This window comes from Alternaria hordeiaustralica, assembly GCF_023758085.1.
Source record: "Alternaria hordeiaustralica strain BMP 2776 chromosome Unknown scaffold_29, whole genome shotgun sequence".
Classification (NCBI taxonomy): Eukaryota; Fungi; Ascomycota; class Dothideomycetes; order Pleosporales; family Pleosporaceae; genus Alternaria; species Alternaria hordeiaustralica.
Genome location: NW_026056801.1, coordinates 33185 through 54321, shown reverse-complemented (window position 1 = coordinate 54321; position 21137 = coordinate 33185). Strand labels below are relative to the sequence as shown.

The 21137-nt window shown below is 52.5% G+C and overlaps 8 protein-coding genes across 8 annotated transcripts; 5 read left to right on the top strand and 3 right to left on the bottom strand.

Annotated features, from left to right (window-relative positions):
- Positions 1 to 38: 38 nt before the first annotated feature.
- On the top strand, positions 39 to 4010 carry J4E84_009459 (uncharacterized protein; the record flags this gene model as incomplete). Its single annotated transcript, XM_049392021.1, has 1 exon — positions 39 to 4010. The coding sequence occupies one exon, from the start codon at positions 39 to 41 to the stop codon at positions 4008 to 4010; it is 3972 nt and encodes a 1323-aa protein (XP_049240205.1).
- A 58-nt stretch (positions 4011 to 4068) lies between these two features.
- Positions 4069 to 4466, bottom strand: J4E84_009458 (uncharacterized protein; the record flags this gene model as incomplete). The annotated part of the gene is made up of 2 exons (XM_049392020.1): positions 4069 to 4253; positions 4400 to 4466. The coding sequence occupies 2 exons, from the start codon at positions 4464 to 4466 to the stop codon at positions 4069 to 4071; spliced, it is 252 nt and encodes an 83-aa protein (XP_049240204.1).
- A 792-nt stretch (positions 4467 to 5258) lies between these two features.
- Positions 5259 to 7229, top strand: J4E84_009457 (uncharacterized protein; the record flags this gene model as incomplete). The annotated part of the gene is made up of 3 exons (XM_049392019.1): positions 5259 to 5369; positions 5436 to 7063; positions 7121 to 7229. The coding sequence occupies 3 exons, from the start codon at positions 5259 to 5261 to the stop codon at positions 7227 to 7229; spliced, it is 1848 nt and encodes a 615-aa protein (XP_049240203.1).
- A 3077-nt stretch (positions 7230 to 10306) lies between these two features.
- Positions 10307 to 11649, bottom strand: J4E84_009456 (uncharacterized protein; the record flags this gene model as incomplete). The annotated part of the gene is made up of 4 exons (XM_049392018.1): positions 10307 to 10838; positions 10888 to 11069; positions 11118 to 11367; positions 11414 to 11649. The coding sequence occupies 4 exons, from the start codon at positions 11647 to 11649 to the stop codon at positions 10307 to 10309; spliced, it is 1200 nt and encodes a 399-aa protein (XP_049240202.1).
- Positions 11650 to 13256: 1607 nt separating this feature from the next.
- J4E84_009455 (uncharacterized protein) lies at positions 13257 to 14601 on the top strand (the record flags this gene model as incomplete). The annotated part of the gene is made up of 5 exons (XM_049392017.1): positions 13257 to 13433; positions 13487 to 13721; positions 13975 to 14092; positions 14158 to 14226; positions 14283 to 14601. 5 exons carry the CDS (start codon positions 13257 to 13259, stop codon positions 14599 to 14601), a joined length of 918 nt encoding a protein of 305 aa, XP_049240201.1.
- A 649-nt stretch (positions 14602 to 15250) lies between these two features.
- On the bottom strand, positions 15251 to 15616 carry J4E84_009454 (uncharacterized protein; the record flags this gene model as incomplete). Its single annotated transcript, XM_049392016.1, has 3 exons — positions 15251 to 15307; positions 15358 to 15459; positions 15512 to 15616. The coding sequence occupies 3 exons, from the start codon at positions 15614 to 15616 to the stop codon at positions 15251 to 15253; spliced, it is 264 nt and encodes an 87-aa protein (XP_049240200.1).
- Positions 15617 to 17173: 1557 nt separating this feature from the next.
- J4E84_009453 (uncharacterized protein) lies at positions 17174 to 18093 on the top strand (the record flags this gene model as incomplete). Its single annotated transcript, XM_049392015.1, has 2 exons — positions 17174 to 17295; positions 17346 to 18093. 2 exons carry the CDS (start codon positions 17174 to 17176, stop codon positions 18091 to 18093), a joined length of 870 nt encoding a protein of 289 aa, XP_049240199.1.
- Positions 18094 to 19022: 929 nt separating this feature from the next.
- On the top strand, positions 19023 to 21082 carry J4E84_009452 (uncharacterized protein; the record flags this gene model as incomplete). Its single annotated transcript, XM_049392014.1, has 4 exons — positions 19023 to 19056; positions 19110 to 19416; positions 19466 to 19929; positions 19977 to 21082. 4 exons carry the CDS (start codon positions 19023 to 19025, stop codon positions 21080 to 21082), a joined length of 1911 nt encoding a protein of 636 aa, XP_049240198.1.
- Positions 21083 to 21137: the final 55 nt, after the last annotated feature.

Here is a 21137-nt window from a genome sequence, read left to right as displayed (position 1 = left end):
CACTAATAAAGTGCCGCCGCCTCTCATACACCAGCGCAATGGACGACAGTGATGAGTATGGCGATGAGTTTGACGACACGGAGTTTCTCGATGCCGCAACGCAGGCCGAGAAAGAGAACACGCCTGCCTTCCCGCCCTCACCAAGGCCAGCCAAGCGGCGAAAGATCAGCAACGTAAATGAGCAATCGGAGTCTGTTCCGCGCAAGGCACAACGAGGACGTCGCCGAGGCCCATTCGTATCGTCTGATGAGGATGAAGACGCATTTGATGAATCCGATCAGACATTGTCTGAGAAAGGCAGCAAGAGTGTCTCACCTGCAAAGAGCGTGCCTGCAAGTCGCAAGAAGAGAGCGCAGTCGAAGCAAAGCTATGATGAAGATGCATCGCCCGTCAAAGAGACTGCTGCGGATAAACGGAAAGAACGCATTCATGTATCCACCATCAACCTCGAGATGCCAGACACATTCTTTACACAGCCACCTCCAACAGACTCCCCACCGTGGAAACCGCGAGGAGCAATATGGACGAAGCCTGCTACCACGATTGGCGTTCATAAGCCATCAGCACCTGCGAAACAGAATGGGTTGGACGCTACGAGGAATGTGTCTTTGCCGGGTAGACAGTCAACATCATCTAGGCCCGCACCGCAAGCGCCGCCGTCTCCAGTTCCTTCAGACTCATTCGGGGATGTCGACATCGACATTGACGAGTCACCAAGATTACCAGTTCGGGCTGCGACGGCAGCGGCAACAGGTGCCTATGACTTCACCCAAGACCTAGCAGATCTCCCATCTGACGCCTTTGCCTCCTCATGTTCCTCGCCACAGAAGCAGGACGATGTACAAGTTACGTCGGCCAGAAAGCGCGTGGTCGCACCTCTCACTGGCCTACGGCAAACTACCTTGTTCGGTCGTGCGGGTGTTGATAGTACAATTGCCCCATCCCAAGTAAACAAGCGTTACAATTTTGTCGTCGACCAGAAGGCAGAGCCACCCACTCACCACAAGCTGGATCCAGAAGCAATCAAGACATGGGTGTATCCAACAAACCTGGGCACTATCAGAGACTACCAATTCAACATCGTCCAGAGAGGTCTCTTTCACAACCTTCTGGTCGCTCTTCCGACTGGTCTGGGTAAAACATTCATCGCAGCTACGATCATACTGAACTGGTTTCGATGGACGACGGAAGCACAGATAGTTTTTGTCGCTCCAACCAAGCCGCTCGTGGCACAGCAGGTAGAAGCCTGCTTCCATATCGCAGGTATTCCGCGCTCGTACACCACAATGCTTACCGGAGGCGTGTCGACAGGCTTACGCGCAGAAGAATGGAAAGAGAAAAGAGTCTTCTTCATGACGCCTCAGACACTCCTAAACGACTTGAAATCTGGATACGCAGATCCCAAGAAGATTGTACTATTGGTTGTTGATGAAGCTCATCGTGCGACCGGCGCTTATGCTTACGTCGAGGTCGTCAGCTTCCTCCGCCGATTTAATACGAGTTTCCGAGTGCTGGCCTTAACGGCTACACCTGGTGCTGATGTTGAGTCGGTTCAGAAAGTCATCGACGGTCTGGATATTTCCAAAGTAGAGATTCGAACGGAGAACTCTATGGATATCTGCAGCTATGTTCATCAGCGCAAGATCGACAAGAAAGTCTTCCAAAATACAGACGAGATGGAGATGTGTATGGAGCTATACAGCCAAGCACTACAACCCTTGGTGAACACAATAGCTGGCCTCAACGCTTATTGGAGCAAGAACCCCCGCGACTTGACACCTTTCGGGTGCCAACAAGCCAAGAAGAAGTGGTTCCAAGAGGTCGGTCGGAACGCCAACCGTGGCCTTCAAAGCACGGTTCACACCATCTTTGCTATCCTCGCATCTATCTCCCACGGAATGGATCTACTGAAGTACCATGGCATGGGACCCTTCTACATCAAAATGAAGGAGTTTCAGGATGAAGCTGCTAAAACAAAGTCCAAGTACAAGAAGCAGATCCTCGATAGTGACGCTTGGAAGAAACTGATGGTGCGTCTCCATGGGTGGATCAACGACGACAACTTTGTTGGGCATCCAAAGTTGGAGTATTTGCAGCAGGTTATTCTGGATCACTTTGTTAACGCAGGTGATGGCCGAAACGTCGATGGCGCGCCTCCTTCGCAGACGAGAATTATGGTATTCGCCCACTTTCGTGACAGCGCCGAAGAAATCGCGCGCATCCTGAAAAGACACCAGCCGATGATTCGCCCACGCATCTTCGTCGGACAAGCGCACGGGAAGAATTCGGAAGGTATGTCGCAGAAGGACCAGTTGGAGGCTATCGAAAAATTCAAGAATGGCGAATTCAACACGTTGATTGCCACCTCGATTGGTGAAGAAGGTCTCGACATTGGCGAGGTCGATCTCATCATCTGTTACGATTCGAAAGCATCGCCGATCCGCATGTTGCAGCGCATGGGCCGTACAGGTAGAAAACGCCAGGGACGAATTGTGATGCTTCAAATGGAAGGCAAGGAAGAAAATGACGCGAACAAGGCAAACGACAGCTACCTCAAGATGCAAGAGCTTATTGCAGATGGAGGGCACTTCAATTTCCACGACGACGTATCTCGCAGGATTCTACCACCAGATGTCAAGCCAGTCGTTGACCGACGCGCGGTAGAAATCCCCGCCGAAAACTCTCAGAAAGACTGGCTCCCAGAGCCGAAAAAGGGAAGGCGGACAAAGAAGCCTCCTAAGAAATTTCACATGCCAGACGATGTCATCACTGGCTTCGTCACTGCAGGCCGTATGGGCGAGGAGATTGTACCAAAGGGTCGAGGGAAGAAAGCTGCTATGCCAGTATATCCCAGCGAGACAGCCTTTGAGATGCCACCACTCGAGCCGGTCCTTCTGGACGACTCAGCGATGCAGGATCTCGAGAGGCGATACCAGACAGTCTTCGACGATGATGACGCTCCTATGGTTGGGGGATTGGACCTGAGCAAATTTCCCGAGCGACAGCGCACCCTGCCTTACAAAACCCGTCGAGTCGGGCCAGGTCGTGTCACACGGGCTTTTGCCGGTACTATGCAACGCATGCACGATATGGACACTGACCGCCTGGAAAAGTTCCAGCGCGATCTGCACTATTCTGATTGCGAATCAGATGCAGACGATGGTTTCGTTGTGTCAAATGCGGAGGTTGCGCCAGTCATCGCAGAAGACATGTGGGAAGACGATGAACCCGCTTCACCGGTCCTTCCGACGACCAAAGCAAAAGCAAAACCTGGCCCGAAACCGAAAGCAAAGGCACCGGCGAAACCCAAGGAGAAGGCGCCACCAAAAGAGAAAGCGGCACCGAAACCAAAAGGAAAGCCAGTGCCGAAACCCAAAGAGATGGCACCTCCGAAGACCCCTAAAACACCAGCACCTCGTGGTCGAGCGCGGAAAGACAAACCAGCTGTGGGAACACCGACTTACGACACCGACGCATTGGATGAAACACCGATAACAAAAACACCTAACTGGCGCGTGTCCAACCTCGCTATGGAAAGCAATGAGTCGTCTCCACCACCGACAGATCCCCGTTTCCGCCTACCATCCCAAGCCGACACAATTGGCTCGGACGACACGTTGGGTGCGGATGAACCGGAGGACCCTCTTGCATGGCAGAATGACTCGGAGCTGGCTAGCTTCATCATTGAAGGGGAAGAGGAAGAGGTAGTGCCTACATCCAGCTTGCCCAGTATTGATATCTTTGGTGTTGGGGCGGGGACGCAAGCAGTCGTCAAAGCTGCCAGCAAGCCAAAGCGGACACCCAGACGCGAGAAGCTCTTTACCAGCGACATCACGGACGACGATGCAGTTGTCAGCAGTGATAGTGACGATGATGCACCGCTCGTCAAGAAGGGTGCGAGCAGGAAGGACGCTGTCGTTCTTGATTCTGATTCAGAAGTGGAGCAAGAGGCGCCTGTCGTTCAAAGGAAAAGAGGCAGACGAATCATAGACGACGACTCGGATGAGTAATAGATGAGGCATCGAATCGATCTTACGACCGTATATATTTAAATACTCTAATGCATGTTCATTCAAACTGTTTCCAATACTCTGGCTCGAAGCCGTCCATTTGTTGTGTGTACGGTTCTCCAGCCTTCACCCAACCCTTGATGCCACCACCAAGTGTCAAGGATGTGATCTGATCATCGCCCTTGTCCGCAATGTAGTCTGCAAACCAGCCGGAACACCTGGGGCCTCTTCCATTCGATGCGCCTATGATGTGTCAGTATACTAGTAGGATCCTGTTGTTTGTGATCCCAAATGACGATGCCATGTGGCGCGCATCTCACGCCACCAACACACGATCATCTCCTTCATGTCGCATCAAGAACGCCATTTTCATGAGGTGAAGAACTGACCACAATAGAATGCAACGCGTTTGACTCCCGCCCTTTTGCACAAATCGTACAATACCCCGCGGTTCATGTAGAAAGAGTGGGCGGGAAGGTTTAGGCTACCTCTAATAGTTCCGCCCTCATAATCGGTGCGTCGCACATCGACAATGAGCAAGTCTGGAGACGAGAGATGTGACAGGGCCTCTTCGCGTGAAAGCGTCGGTGCGGTGCAACGTGGGGCAGGAAAGGCATCTGTCCAACTCCCTGTCGCTTTGGTGGGTTCAGCCATGTCGAAGATTTAGCGGCCGTTATCAGGAAACTATTCTTAGGATATGCGCTCGCTGCAGTTGTTTTGGATATCTAACGCGCGAGTGGATTTGCAGAGCCGCACGAAAGAGTGGTCCGTTGAGCCTCCCGCTAGCGCGTCACGTCAGGGTCCAATTGGCATGTCACCGCCGCCACAGCCTTTGGTACTGGCCACATTGCTACAACCGTGGCCCGATGGACGACTGATTACAATTCCCTGGAATGCCGCGGGTCTGATCTAGTACCATACACCTGTCCCTTCCACGGTTCACTCTTTTGGCCTCTTGTGAATTCGGCTTAGGCTTTGTCTTTCATTTATCTTAGATTGCCTCGAGTCGGAACTTCCTACTTCGCCCAGGGTCTGATTTCCGACTTGCGCCAACGCGGTTTCAATAATCTACACGCTGGCCTCTTTGCCTACCCCACACGTACACTCGGCATTTAATTTACCGGAGAGACTCATATACCGAGGATACGAGTAGTTGTAAGTTTCTAACTCCTCCAACCCCTTGGGAGGCGCTGTCGCCGACGTTTACTGACTGGAGGACTCAAGTAGCCACATCATACCATCACCACGATGCGCTCCGCCGCGCAGGTGTTCTACCTAGCCGTCTTCTCGCTGCTGGGTAGCTCACACGCTGCGAGCCATGCTACCAAGTCGAGTAGTCCTCCGTCAGACGTCTGCGATGTAAGCAACAAGTCGAAAGCTCCACCAGCCCAACCTGGAGACTCAGATACTAAGACCGCTTTTCAGATATCGCCTGGTGCGATAGTTTCCGACGCTTGCGTAAGCTACAATACCCTCGAACAGCTCAACGAAGCCATACACCCATACCTCCAGTCCATCACGCAAAACACCGACTTCTTTTCGCATTACCGATTGAACCTGTACAGCAAGAAATGTCCGTTCTGGGACGACGAGAATGGCATGTGCGGGAACATCGCATGCGCGGTTAATACACTGGACAACGAGGAAGACATACCGCTCGTCTGGCGCGCAAAAGAACTCGGCAAGCTGGAGGGGCCTACAGCACAACATCCGGGGAGGAAGCAACAACGGGAAGAGAGGAAACGGCCGCTACACGGCAGCCTAGGCGAAAACGTCGACGAGAGCTGTGTGGTCGAGTACGACGACGAATGCGACGAGCGCGACTACTGCGTACCGGACGACGAATCGGCGACTGCAAAGGGCGACTACGTGTCGCTTGTAGACAACCCAGAGCGCTTCACCGGATACTCGGGCGTCGGAGCTCAGCAGGTGTGGGAGGCTATATACCGGGAGAACTGCTTCAGTAAGCCTCCCAAGAATGCACCCTCCACTGGTAGTTCGTCACCACCTGGAGGATCGTCTTTTGGCGGGTTTGGAAACCAACAGCAACTGCACGCCGCAAATCAGTTCCGCAACGTCATGCAGGAACAGGGCAAGAAGCAAAAGGTTCAGTCTGCGATTGCTCACGGTTCTCCTGTAGATAGCCTCGACCCTGTCGAATTCGACGATACCTGCCTGGAGAAGCGCGTCTTCCACCGCGTCATCTCTGGCATGCACGCGTCCATCTCCACGCACCTCTGCTACGACTACCTCAACCAGACAACAGGAGAGTGGGGACCCAACCTGGCCTGCTACGAGCAACGCCTACACAACTACCCCGAGCGCATCTCCAATGTCTACTTCAACTACGCACTCGTCATGCGAGCTGTAGGCAAGATCAGGCAGCATATTTCCGACTACTCCTTCTGCTCTGAAGACCCCGAACAAGATCTCCGTACCAAGAACTCGGTCCTGCGCCTCGCATCCGCCCTCCCCTCAGGTCCCGAGATTTTCGACGAGACGGTCATGTTCCAAGACCCCGACACAATGGTATTGAAGGAGGATTTCCGCAACCGGTTCAGGAATGTTAGTCGCATCATGGATTGCGTCGGATGCGACAAGTGCCGACTTTGGGGTAAACTACAAACGAACGGCTACGGCACAGCTCTTAAGGTGCTCTTCGAGTTCGACGAGAACGATTCCTCAAAGGACCCGCCGCTTCGCCGCACAGAGCTTGTCGCTCTCATCAACACGATGAACCGTCTTTCACATTCACTGTCCGCCATCAAAGATTTCCGTCGTATGATCGAGGAGCGCGATGGCTTACCTAGCGACATGGCTCCTGCGCTACCGGCGACCGACAAAGGAGTGTTGAAGACAAGACTCGCGCTCGAAGACTCTGACGAAGACAAACCAATCGACATCTTGACTGGCGGAGAAAAGATCCCAAGCTTCAAGCGAGACTGGGACGCGAGGAAGATGACAATGTGGCAGGAGGTCAAGGCCGAATTCAACCTTGTCAAGAGAACATTCTACTACGTGTTATGGCAGTGGACTCAACTTCCTGGGCGATTGTAAGTCATGAAGACTACTCAAACTACTTCAAAAACTGAACTAACATATTTGGATAGTACTAAAATCTTCATTCTCGAAATGAGGAGAGCCTACAATTGGTGGATGGGTTTCGTGCCCGGTCCGAGGAGCTGGGAGATTCGCATCCCGAGACGAGACGAGTTGTGAGCTTGTTCTCGAATCGAGACGCGTAGATGCATGCTGGTTTTAGATCGTACATGTATTTTGATGCATAGCTTAGGCGTACTTGGGGATGATTGGTTTGGCATATATCGAAGGCATTAGATGGCGTTTTCTTCATTTCGAACACGCGCAATGCTATAAACCTGGCACGTTTGAATACATCTTATCGCAACACACCCACGGTTCTCCTCATGCATTATGCGCTGACGCGACTTTCCCCAACAGCTATCCTCCGCGGCATCCATCGCGTCGTTCCACGCGCAATGATATATCCCCAACGCCGCGGTCTCAGCACCCCCACTACGTCATCTCGGCCGACCTTCGCCCTCGCCTCGCCTCCTCATTTCCAATCCACCGTCTCCAAACCTTCCATCCGCGAACATCCGGTCGTATCGCGTGAATTAAGCTCTGCTAAGCATTGAGGAGAAGCTACACGCCTGTTTTCAACATGTTACCCAGTTGGGAAAGCGGAGAGGTGCGGAAGATGAAGTAGAGAGGGGAACAACGATGAGTAAATTATACCAAGGTATGCGTATGTTTACGACGGTGACTTCTCTGCACATGTTGCGCAAGGGATCGCTGGTCAGTGTTCGCGATACCGTTATTGCCCTCGTCATCATGTCTACTAATCGTTATTTACGCGTCGTTTACTGCAGACCGTGCCGCGTTCAGACTACTAAGCTTTTAGTTAAGCTACACGCCTATCATCCACGATTACTCAGAGCGGTAATTGGTAATCTAACAGAAAGAGAGGGGGCGCGAGAGGGGTTCGAGCTGCACCACAGCGGGGTTCTGTGAGGGGTTTGCGTCGTCTTGACTCTTGGGTACTCTGTTTTTCTGTGGTACTCTGAAATAATTTTGTGGTTTTGGGAAAGGTACCCGATGGGTATTTGTGCCAAGGTGAGGAGAAGGCATACGCCTATTTTCTACAGTTGATGCTCGAGTTACTCAACGGGGTAAGGAAGGATGCGAAAGCGGTGTTTGCGCATGTCATGGGAGTGCGGCTCCCGGAGTTGTGCTGCTCGTCATACCTACGGGTTTTGGGGTTTGTTGCGTGTTGGTGATGATGGTTGAGGGGGGCTTTTCGCCTTCGGCTTACTACTTGCGGATGGGACGTTGAGGAACGCTTGGAAGTTTCGAGACGAGCGATAGCGCTGCTTTCGATGGTTACTGATTTGGGTATCTGATGGAGTGGAGATCAGGCGGATGGTGTAAGGAGAACGTGTACTGCTGTTCATCACCGAGCTTTTACTGAGTGCCTTGGACCTGATCAGTTTCCTTTCAGTTTGGTACAACATCCATCAACTGAACAACATGACGTGGTGGATGCCGTACGAAACTGAAAGATGAAACGATGATTTCATATTCAGATAATGCGTTTTGAGTTACTTCACGGGACACGCAGGTCATGAGCCGAGTGACGCGATGATAGAAATTATGTCGAAACCTTGTAGGCGTTTGGATATGATGAGTATGATTATAGAGAACATTGCCTCTGATTCATAGTGCCACGTTCGCACAATATCTCGATTCGAAATCCGTTCATCAAATGACTGCAAGCTTGCAATACATGTGGTAATTTCTACGTTCACGCAAAACGTAATATGTACTACCAAAACCATCAACCCACCGCTCCATCCAGAACTCGCCCTAACCTAACCCGACGGACAGTTCTTTTCTAGAAATCGTAGTCTGCATTAGGTCTTCAGGAATCTGCAAGATAAAGCGAAGGAATACGCCTGTTTTCGATAGTTACCTGACTGGGACAAAACACCAGATGTTTGGGTAATGAAGGAACACGCTTGTCAAGTGCTGGTTGCTTTTCTGCACGCCTAGTAGATTTGTACCGAGATCTGAACACATGCAAGATGAAGCGAAGGAATACGCCTACTTTCCATGATTGCCTGTCTGGGTAGGCCAAGTGACACACCGATGTTTGGTGTTGCTTTTTAGTGTTTGAGATGTTGGTACGCTTGCGGAGGCGTGTTTAGTTTGGAGGGATTTGAAGCAGGGTGCCGATGGCGATACATTGGTAGTACAGAGACGCGATGCGAGGTTTGCGAGGCTGATGCTCGTTGCGAGACGGAAGAGACGGGGATGGATTGGTATAGAAGTAGAAGTTATGTGTCCCTCAACGCTGCGCGTTTTACCATCGTGCCTGGATGCGACTATTCAGAATGCCAACAATTCGACAAGTGCATACGCACGAAAAGACGCCTGGCAATCAACAGAACATGAGCGATTACACGTGACTTCTCATCTTACAGCCTCACCAACGGAAAAATATGAGGCTCTCATACGCCTGCTTTCAACACCTACCCAACACCGTAAATGCATCCACTTCCTAAGGAACGACCAAGCTACACCAAGTCTGACAAGCCAAACGCCTACTTTCCACGCCTACCTTTTCCAGTAATTTTTCTTCGTTGGCAAAAAAAGACGACATCGACGTGTCGTTGGCGCGTCATCCAGAGAGGAAAAAAGTTTGCTTATTCCCGCGTAACCTTCCCTTCCGCGGGTGCGAGTCGGTGAGCCACGGGCAAGCAGAACAAGCAAACCAATTTTTCTCCGTTGGCATTACCAAGCCTCCGCATCTACAATCTACGGTTTTCTTTAATGGGTAACTTTGAAGAGGCCAAGCTTTGGAGCCTGCAATCGATGGTTACTGTTTAGAGGAATATCGGCGAGGATGAAGCTGTTTCACCGTTATTGCCGTATCGAGTGCTGCGATCAATGCGCGAGTTTAGTGGATGGTGATGGGAAAGTGTTATTTCCGACGTATTGCCGAAGATGGTGGGTGAGGCGTGAGAAGGTTTTAATATAACCGTTTGACGCCTGCTTTCGATGCCTACTCTATGCGGTAGGTGAGGAAGGTTAGATGCAGGGACGAGAGGTAGTATACGAGAAAGGTTGCGTGTTTGCTTTTGAGGATTGGTGGGTATACCCGCCTAGTCTTGATCCACTGACCGGGTGGACGTTCAACGGGTATATACAGCCGAGTTCAAGTATTAACAACTACGAATGCCAGATAACCACCAGCCTAAGATTACAGCAGATCCTATTTACAAGTAAATATAGCACAGAGGGCTACCACCAAGGGTGTTGAGCACATCGCGAATCTTCACAGTCTTTCCGTTGACTCCTAAGACCAAGGGCTCGTCGATGGTGGCGTTGCGGGTTGGAGGCTTGTTCGACAAGGTCAAAGTACCAGTCACCTCATTCGCCTCACGTGGATGAAGTGTCTGCCAAATCCAGTAGATGCGGTCAAGCATAGCGTGGTGGAGCCAAAAGACGGGGTCGTTTACAGAGGAGTAGAGATCAGTTCCGTCTCCGCCCATGGTGTAGTGACCTGAGGTGTGTAGACCGAGGAAGCCATCCGGGTAGCGACCTTGGATCTCGACCCAGAAGTCGCGATGCGTCTGAGAAGCTCTGCCAATGGTCACATTCAGTAAGTTCGCCGTAGTGAACCACTTCTTGGGAATGTAAGGACTGATGTCTCGGCGCAGGCAATGAGGGTTGTAGTCGTTGGGGTCGATGCCCAAATCGGGGAAGCCTTGCATACCAGGAGAAATCGGACCAATGTTCGCCACCGTGCTGTGCTTTGTCAGCTTTCCGTAAGGATTGGGTTATGCGACGGTCTCACTTCTTGAAAGGGCCGCTCTTGACACATCCGCCTCCTTTTCCAGAGGGGATGGAGATTGTTCGGGCACCGGCAAGACTGCCGTTATGCGCGAAGAACTCGCCATCGCCACCCAAACTGGTGTCACTTCCGTCGAAGACAGGGGACTTGTATATATTGTCGGTGTGTGCGAACCAGTTCCAGTACTAGAGAAGTTAGACATGTAAGAGTCACTCGAAGTGTCTGGTACTGACCGGTTGATAGCCCTTGTAGCCACATTCGTTTCGGAGGGCTTGCTCGTACGACCAGACAAAGTAGCGGTGCCAGGTGAGGAAGAGCCCATTGCCATGAATACCAAGGGTCTGGTTCACGTGGATGGCGACATAGTCGTCAAAGCGCGTCTTCGCTGCTGAAGCCCACGATTTGTCGGACTTGGCTGGCAAAGTTCGCAGACATTGGACAGCTTTGATGTACGCTTTCCGATCTGATTTGCTCAGGTGATCCCTTGTCGAGGTTAGCCAGCACCAATTCATGCGCGTGGTAAGCTTACCAGTCCCTCCGGATGGTTGTCTTCGCCAAAGAACAACCCTTGGGAGCCCTTTTTGAAACACTCTCATTTTGTTCAAGCGTTTCGTAGGCGCTCTGCTGCAGTTGGGCGAGAGCCTCGAGAGGGTCTACTGCAGGGTCTATATCGATGACTGGAGTTGAGGGCGAGTCAAAGGGGACCGCAGCCACAAGGCTTACAGCCAACAGCTGCACGGCGGTTACAGCTTGTAACAGACGCATGGTGATGGTGATGGGATCGCTATGTGCAAGGTCTGGCGATTTAAGGAAGTAAGATCTGAATCCAAATCGACGGTTATATCCAATGCGAATGCAACCCTTGTTCATGCAAGGCCTTCGCCGCAAGCGTACTTCCGATTTCCAAGGACCCATATTAGAAGAAGCGGCTCTGCAGCGAGTCCAGATGAATAAATCGATCAACGCGGCTTAGAGTATAGGCGCGCCTAATGAAAGCCTGCATCCTCCCCGTACTTTAGCCCAAGAGTGTCCTGCTATGGGGCCATAGCTTGTACTGGAAACGCGGTGCAGACTAGCCTACGGCCTCCTTAGGTACGTCTTTGACCTCGGAGTAGCGACTGAACGGCCGGTAGCGCTCGTCGTGGGATATTACCATGCGGAATTTTATGCTGCCAAGATTATACCATGTCAGGGCGATGGGAGTGCATGCTTCCCGAGCACGGCACTGTGTGTGGTCGCCCATTGTTCGCTTGGAGTGGCGAGTAAACGGCTGTCACGACGGGGACTGTTTTTGGTCGTGATCACTTTGCGCGATGCGATACAGAAGGATCATCTGTCGACCGTTTAGCTGGGTGATCTAAAGGCTCCTGAAGCAAACTTGGCACTGCTAAGATCTGGGATCTGTAGGATTGTGTTGGATCGAAATGACATATGCATACAAAGGCGAAAGGTTGGCTGTCGACCAATGGGACGCCGTCCCACACCATGCGACTATATCTGACTGCGGCATGAGATCGTCAAAGGGTCGCGTAGGAGTGGCGCCTTCCTGCGGTGAATGCGAGACGGGACGGAGACGGGAAAGAGCCCTTGACAGTGGTAAACGATCCCTCGTACCTGCCGCCCCACGAACAACCGGTTCACTCCCATGACTGCGCCGCTTTATACCAGAAGCCTTTAGACCCAGATACATTTTCATATCCCACGCAATGTCACCAAACAAGCCCATTGGCAATCAAGTAACAGATCGCAAAGGCCTACAGCTGTGTCTTTGCCTATTCAGCCTAAACTGATCCTTCTCGTATTGCCACCCCCAAGAACCAACATGTCGGCTTGTTTACCACAGAAGCGAGCTCGGTTTTCGCTGCAAGTTGAGACCATTCATGCGCGCAGCGGACCATTAGCCACCCGTCGACCCGTCGAACCGTTGCGCTGGGCTGGCTCGTCTGCGATGGAATCCTACCCTTCGGCCCGATTACTTAGTGCGCGAACGCATTTGGGACCGGTGCATGCTGAAAGTAGATGCAGGAGCGGGCTGCATGCAGGCGATGCCGTCTCTTTGCCATGCACTATGGGCAATATACATTCGTTTCAAGAAAAAGCAAAGCGCAGGAAGGATTCTCCAAGAAATTGGCACACAAGGATGCCACATCTCACGGTAAGCAGGCTGACGAACCAACAAACGAGGCCATGTCACCTTCTAGAACACTGCTACCGTGCTTTCAAGTCGTTGCAGAGAGCTCCGTATCCTGCTGGGCATGAAATGTAGGAAGGGGGCGTGTAACACAACATATCCTTAGTTTCGACAGGATGCATGCCACTTATGTCTCCTTCCTACGACTCCATTTTGCTAGACCCTCATCTTTGCCGTCACTATGGCACCAAAGAACACCGACCCGGTGCGTGCAGCAGAGAGTAATCTAGGATACCTCCTCGGCGTTACCGCGACTTTCCATGTCATCGCACTGATCTTTGTTGGGATGCGCATGTATGCCCGCTTCCTCGTCGTGAAGGCATTTGGCAAAGACGATGCCCTCATACTAGCGGCAGCGGTGAGAAACTATCGTGAATCAAGTTTGAACGCTTCCCTAACTGCGTGGATTAGACTTGTGTATTTCTTGGTGGAATGGTGACCTACATACTAGCTGGCCAGCATGGCTTAGGTCGTCACACCGACACTCTCGAGAAGTCAGATCACCAAGAGTACCTGAAGTTGACCTTCATACAAGCTCTTGTCTCCAGTATTGGTGGTATGGCCTTCCTCAAGTTGTCCGTCGGGTTCTCACTCCTTCGTTTGGGTGTTCCAACGTTATACAACAGGATACTCTGGTCGCTTATCGGTAAGTCCATGGTGCTTTGAAGAGCGAATTAGTTACGTCTACTAAGCATTGTCAGCATTCGTCTGTCTCTACACACTCGTATCTTGGAGTGAATGGGCTGCCGTGTGCAAACCTATCGCCGGCTTCTGGAATAAAGACCTCAAGCCAACCTGCGTGCCTGTGAAAATTCACAAGGGCTTCGCGCTGATGAACACGAGTAAATCAGTCCTTCACCACACTTACTATACTCGGTGGCTGACCAGATCGTACGCAGGCTGCAACATGTTTACGGATATCTGCTTTGCAACCATCCCTATCCCCATCATTATGGGGTTGCAGATGAAGCAGAAGACTCGCATGTACCTCATCTTTGTTCTGAGCTTGGGCTACACGTAAGTTTCCCGGCATTGAGAAGAGAGAGACTTGAGTTGGGGCACAAAAGCTAACCCAAGTCAAGAGCGGTGGCCATGGGCATCGTCAAGGCCGTTGTCCAGAACACAAAGAGAGGCGACCCCGACCAGTCATTGTATGTCTCTACGTCTATCCTGGAATCAGCATGGACGTTTGCTAACAGTGTGGCAGCACCAACGACATCCAATTCTGGGGCTTCCTCCAAGTGAACGTCGGAATCATAGCCGCATGTGCGCCATCGCTCAAGCCCCTCGTCGGTGGCATTCTTCGCCTCCCCTCGACGCAGTATTCCAACAGCCGAAGTAACTTCGCCTCGGGATCGAACGGCCAGTCCAACAAAAGTAGATTGCAAAGCAGGATACGCGTTAGCACTCGAATTGAGAGCAAAGGGTGGATAAGGACAGATAGCGATATCGAGCTGGATGAGCGGGAGTCCTTTGGCAGCCAGGCGCAAATAACGAGCATCAAGGATGAGCGTGTTGTTCGATAATGATGAGTCCGTTTTCTAGCCGACACTCATTTGCGGAATTGAAGGTTGTGAAGATGCCTATGTCGAAGCAGATAGCAATCACACAGCATGATACGACTGTGCAAGTAAGCAGCTTCTCCAGTGGTCGCGCATTTAAGAAGGCAAGGAACCTATTCCAAAGTAAGCGATGCGCTGCGTGTGGATGTCAGAAGTGTAATGGGTGTCGTGCGCGTGGTTCATGCCAGCAGCGGGCGACCTCGGGATGACGCGGGCACTAACGGGACCCCTCGGCCCCACCCCTCACTCCGCAATCATGCTACCTATGTATGTGTCTACACAACTGGACCCTACTAACTCACAGTATCCCGTACATTCAAGAAGGAGACTACCACATCGCCGTGTAAGACAATGATCGATAGGGATGTCATTCGTAATGCGGGATGAGTCCTCACGGCAGTATTGGGCGAGAACGAAACCTGTTTACATATGAGAAGGCGTCGCCAGGGAAAGCATACGACGGGTAGTGCGAGGCAAACCTGTTCGTTTCGTCTCGTTTACGGTATAATGATACGCCAGTTATACTCCCTTTGCAACTTCCAGGGAACAGTGCGGACCCATCACGATTGACCTGTACCAAGTTTGGAGCGACAACAGACAAGCTGCACGCAGTTTATTTGCCGGAGTTGTACCTTGCGCCGCCCTGGCCATCGTTGTAGTAGGTCGAGCCCTGGAAGTGAATTAGTAAGAGTCTATCCGTGTTGGACAAGTTTGACGTACGTTGGGGTTGCTGTAGTAGTACGAGCCATCGGTGTTGGAGTAGTGGTAAGAGTTGGGGTTTGAGGCGCTGGAGCCATAGTCGCGGGAGCAATAGTGGTTTCCCTACGAAAGAGTCTCAGTCAGGCGCAAAGAAAACGAAGAAGTAAGATCATACCTGGCTGTTGGTACCGGAGCTGGTTGTGGTGTAGCCTCCGCTGCCGGTATTGCCAGAGGAAGCCGAGCCGGAGCCGGAGGAGTTGGATGTGTTCTGAGACGACATGGCAGTTGGCTGACTGACGTGGGTATTCGGATAATTGAGTGGAAGCTGAGTGATATCAAGTTGTAGAAGAAAAGAGGAGAAGAGGAAGGGGTGTTAAATGTACGAGGAAGGCAGTGCCGTGAGGAGAACCCCCGCACTGACTTCCCGCAACGGCTTACGCTTTCCTCATTCTGATCCCACGAGCTTCGCCACGCGGAACGCGCTACTGCTTGTATCAACGTTGGACCGCTATCGCGTTGTCACGAGCTTACCAGAAAGGACGGGCCGCTACTACAATCTTGGTATAGTGACACGGCTTTCAGACTACGCGACTCATGCGACGGGACGCGTTTGATTACCTTGGGCTCAAGATCTCACTGGCGTTAGAAGGGAAGTAGAGCGTTCAAGTTGCAGGATCATTTCTTAGGTTGCTACACTCGATCTTGGAAGATCAGCTCGCAAGGAAAGCAGATACAGCCCGACCACCCAGCTTCCTTCCCTTCCTTTTCGTCTATCACATCCTTTGTATCTTCACCAGCTCCAACCTTGAATCCGTGTCATCTGCATATGACAACGTGTCTCAGTGCGCCGCTCCAACCTCTTAATGTTGTCGCGCCGGAGATGCCTGTAGAACGGCTTCAATGACAGAAAGCTCCACCAGCTCGGCAGCCGCCTGGTGTTGTTCCCTTCTCTTCTTTACTCTGTACCATGCTCCGAACAGGACGAATCCTACTACGGCCGACGAACCGATTGCGGAGATGACGATGAAGATGATGATGGTGGCGGATGTAGTTGCCTGCTGTTTCGCGACTTCTGTGACAGGCGACGATTTGGGTTCAAAGAGACTCATGGCTGTTTGCTGTTGGTTGCTCTGAATGCTGACTTGTGGTAGTTGTATGAGGATGGCGCCGCGCCGGTTCAGACGATGTCGTATCTGGACCTTGTCGTAGCAACAGTGCCCTACTAAGCCACTCGCTCGTCCACTCGCTCGTCCGACGTCCGAAGCGTTTGCCGTAAGTTGAAGGTCGAGACTGTTGGTCCAGGTGGTATCGGGTTTGTCCAGATGAGCGCCGGTCCGTCGACAATGACAACGCCGCGTTGTCGAAGGCGCCTCCACCGTGCTTTGCTGTGTACGTTGGACCAGCGGAGAAAGGCGACGACGAGAAGGATCTGGAAGAGAAGGATGATAAGAACGCCGATGACGATCAGGAAGAGCGGCCAGTCAGGAAGATTGAGGGGCGCCAGTGATACGTGAGTGGATGCTGGGAGTGCCGGCATGGTTGAGAAGATGGCGTGAGAGTGAAGATGCGAGAGGGAGGAGCTCTCCCAATGATTGAGGAAAGTTCCAGTAGCGGTGAGTTGACGCTCGCGTCTCACTTTCACCTTCACTTTGAAATCTCATCTCGCCCGTTTGCGGTGACATCATGTTATTTCCTCAGTCACCTAGTATCTTGTCGCACCCAGGAAGATACTCTGTCTCGTCTGTCGCAGCTTCGTACTTTTCTGTCGCACCCAGGCGCCGACAACGTACCCTATACTCACTTCTTGTCGATACCATACCACCATCTGCCGACTACAATGGCACCGCCGGCGCTCCAAGACAACGGAATCGTGAGCTTGCCGACTACGATGGCGGCACCAAAGCTGCAGGAGAACGGGGTCCTGAGCCTGGAGGATACGCCCGGCGAGATCAAGAAGATGTAAGTACATGACTACAATGAATTCAACTACAATACTAACATTGATATAGCATTGAACAGAATGACGCGCAGTCCCCGCTGCTGAAGCTCCCAGCAGAGATCCGCAACCGCATCGCAAGTCTCGCTTGCGAGACAGAAACTGGTTTTGTATGGTTTCTCGATGACAATGGCCATATTGTCACCTCTTCCAAGTTCCGCGAAGCGGTTTCCGCAAACCCTTTGGATGCGGTTTGCAAGATGCTGCGCGCGGAGACAAAGTGGCTGGAGATCAAGATGCACAAGATCAAGGTGGAAAGCGAAATCTTTCTGCGAATGCACACCGACAAAGACCTCCGATTGAGGCAAATCAAAGGCGTCATAGAGATAGCCATCATTCACCAAGGTGAATTCATGATTGAGAATCGCCGGCGTCAAGCCATCTTCGAATACGCCAAAGCAAACCCCGACATCAAGATCGTGGTGCGCATCACCAACTGGAAAGTTGCTTCGGCAATGATACCACTCCAGTACTTTGTCTGCCTGGGATGGGCAATGGAAAAGACCCTACGGGGCAAAAAGAGGAAGTTTACCGGCTGCACAAAGGCCTTTGCAAGCTGGGAGGATGGAAAGGCAAAAGAAGACCTCGATCTGCCAAATCTGAGGTTCTTCCCCAGCATGGTGTTCTTTGGCGAAGACACGTTCCGCCGCAACATGAACAATGGCGAGGAGCGTACATTCGTCAAGAAGCTCCTCAAGCAGTATGGGAGTGAAGATGCGGTGGTGGAGGCGATGAACGTCTGGTTTGAGGAGGGTATATAGATGTCTTGTTCGGTCCTCCGCGTCGACTCGCGCGAGATGCACCGAGCTGTATTTGGTCGCATCGGCAGCAGCTACCCCGAGAAATGTAAATCTGAACAGTTTGACCACGATTGATATTGAATGCAAAGTCTTATACCTTGACATCGGAGCAGCTTGGGAAGTCGGTGTAAGATGTTGCTCCGACATGGTTTTGCAGCGAGAGTCAGTTCCGAAGACGGCAATATCGCCCGCTGACTGTCGCGTTCGTGCGAGCAAAGACCGATCGGGCTATGATGCCTGGGCGGGATGATTTGCCATAACGAGCATCGTGGAGCTGAACCATCAACGAACGTTGCAAGAGTTGAAGACGAAGAAGTCGCCCAGCAAATGTATTGCGTCTACGATGTTCGAGATTTACGATTGTGGCTAGGCTTGACATGTGCTCTAGCCTTCACATGCCAACGGCGAGTTCCACGGTTGCGCGTTCCCACGCGTGACTTGCCCCAGGTTTCCCAGCAAGCCCCAACTCCTCGGCGTTCCGTCCGATGGAGAGGTCAGCCAACCGCCCTGCCGCCAACCACGATGCGCATACCCAAGTCATGTGCGCGCTGACGGCGACGAGCGTCTTCACATGCAACAGCTGGACCGTTGCTCAATATTCGCATCAGCAGCGCAGCGCAGGCCGGGCTTGGTGAGGCTCACGCATTGCCAGCAGACAAACCGCCGCCGCGTGATTGGCCCGCGCGGCGACAACCTAGGAAGTGCATGCGGGTTAGCGCATTCTCCACTTCCGAGGCACAAGTTGCGCTCCAAGTGCTAGACGGAAGCCGAGCAGCCATCCGTTGCATCCATACAAAGCAGAAGCCGATCCCCAGACTTTTCGCCTTCATCTGCTCTCTCTCCATACCCCGTCTTTTCTCCCCTTCCCCCCTTCAACCGTATCCATCACCATGCCTGAGAGAGTCATTGTTGTTGGCGCTGGCTGTAAGCATCACTGCATCATACATCGTCACGCGCATGGCTAACCACGACGGCAGTGTCCGGCTTGAGCGCTGCTCACACCATCTACCTCGCTGGTGGAAACGTTGTTCTCCTCGACAAGAACAACTTCATGGGAGGCAACTCCACAAAGGCCACATCGGGAATCAACGGTGCTCTTACAAGGACCCAAGTCGACGAGAAGATCGGCGACAGCGTCAAGCAGTTCTACGATGACACACTCAAGTCTGCGCGAGACAAGGCGCGGCCAGACCTGATCAAGGTCCTGACCTACAAGTCCGCTGCCGCCGTCGAGTGGCTGATGGACGTCTTCAACCTAGACCTCACTCTCGTCTCGCGGTTGGGGTACGTCCGGCAGTATTCCCGAATCTGACACATGTACTGACTTTGACAGCGGTCACTCCCAACCCCGTACCCACCGCGGCCACGATGCCAAGTTTCCTGGCATGGCCATCACATACGCTCTGATGCAACGATTCGAGGAGTTGGCCGAGCAGGAGCCGGATCGCGTCCAGCTCGTCAAGAAGGCCAAGGTCTCCAAGATCAACACCGAGGGCAACCGCGCCACCGGTGTCACATACACATTCGGCGGCGAGGAGACGACACTCGAGGGACCCGTCATCCTGGCGACTGGTGGTTACGCCGCCGACTTCACAGAGGACTCTCTTCTGAAGAAGTGGAGGCCAGACACCTACGACCTCTCCACCACCAACGGTGCTCACGCTACCGGTGACGGACACAAGATGCTGATGAAGATTGGTGCCAACGGCATCGACATGGACAAGGTCCAAGTGCACCCTACCGGTCTTGTCGACCCCAAGGACCCTACAGCAAAGACCAAGTTCTTGGCCGCCGAAGGTACGTGCATCACCGACATATATCTTTCTCATGCTAACAGTCTCTAGCTCTCCGTGGTGAGGGTGGTATCCTTCTCAACAACAAGGGCAAGCGCTTCTGCGACGACCTCGGTCACCGCGACTACGTCTCCGGCATGATGTGGACTGAGAAGGAGAAGGGCAACTGGCCCATTCGCCTCGTCCTCAACTCCAAGGCATCCAACGTCCTCGACTTCCACACAAGACATTACTCCGGCCGTGGCCTGATGAAGAAGATGACCGGTGCGGAGCTCGCCAAGGAGATTGGTGTCAGCGACAAGGACCTCCAGACCGAGTTCCAAAGCTACAACGCCATTGCCAAGGGCGAGAAGAAGGACGAGTGGAACAAGAAGTACTTCCACAACCTGCCCTTCGACATCAACGACACCTTCCACGTTGCGCAGATGGAGCCTGTACTCCATTTCACCATGGGTGGTATCGAGATCAACGACCAAGCCCAGTGCTTGAACTCCGACGGCAAGCCGTTCGACGGTCTGTACGTCTGCGGTGAGCTTGCTGGTGGTGTCCACGGTGCCAACCGTCTCGGTGGATCATCACTTCTTGGCTGCGTCGTCTACGGTCGCGTAGCTGGAGACTCCGCCTCCAAGTACCTTTTCCAACAAGCGCTCAACAAGACCGGTGGCGCTGCTGTCAACCGTCTAGGTCAGATCTCGCTACACATCGACCCATCGCAACCGGGCAAGGTCTCCGTTGAGTGGGGTAACGGTGTCAGCGGAAACGCTCAAGCCAGCTCTTCGTCAGACCCCGTTGAGCATCAAAAGCAGCTGTCTTCAGCACCTGTCATGTCGTCAAACGGCGACTCCAACGACCCAGGAAAGGTTTCCAAGCCTAACGCACCCAAGAAGTTCAGCATTCCCGACAAGGAGTTCTCGCTCGAGGAGGTCGCAAAGCACAACAAGAAGGATGATTTATGGATTGCAGTAAAGGGCATCGTTATGGATGTCACCAACTGGACAGATGAGCACCCAGGAGGTCCTCAGGCGCTCTTCAGCCACATGGGCAAGGACGCCTCAGAGGAATTTGAGATGCTTCACGACGATGAGGTTATCCCCAAGTACGCCCCCGAGATCGTAATTGGTCGGGTCAAGGGTCAAGAGGTGACACTTGAGTACTAGAGAGGGAAAATGTTGTTTGTACTTTTAGCATGTTCGAAATGATATCACTTGCATA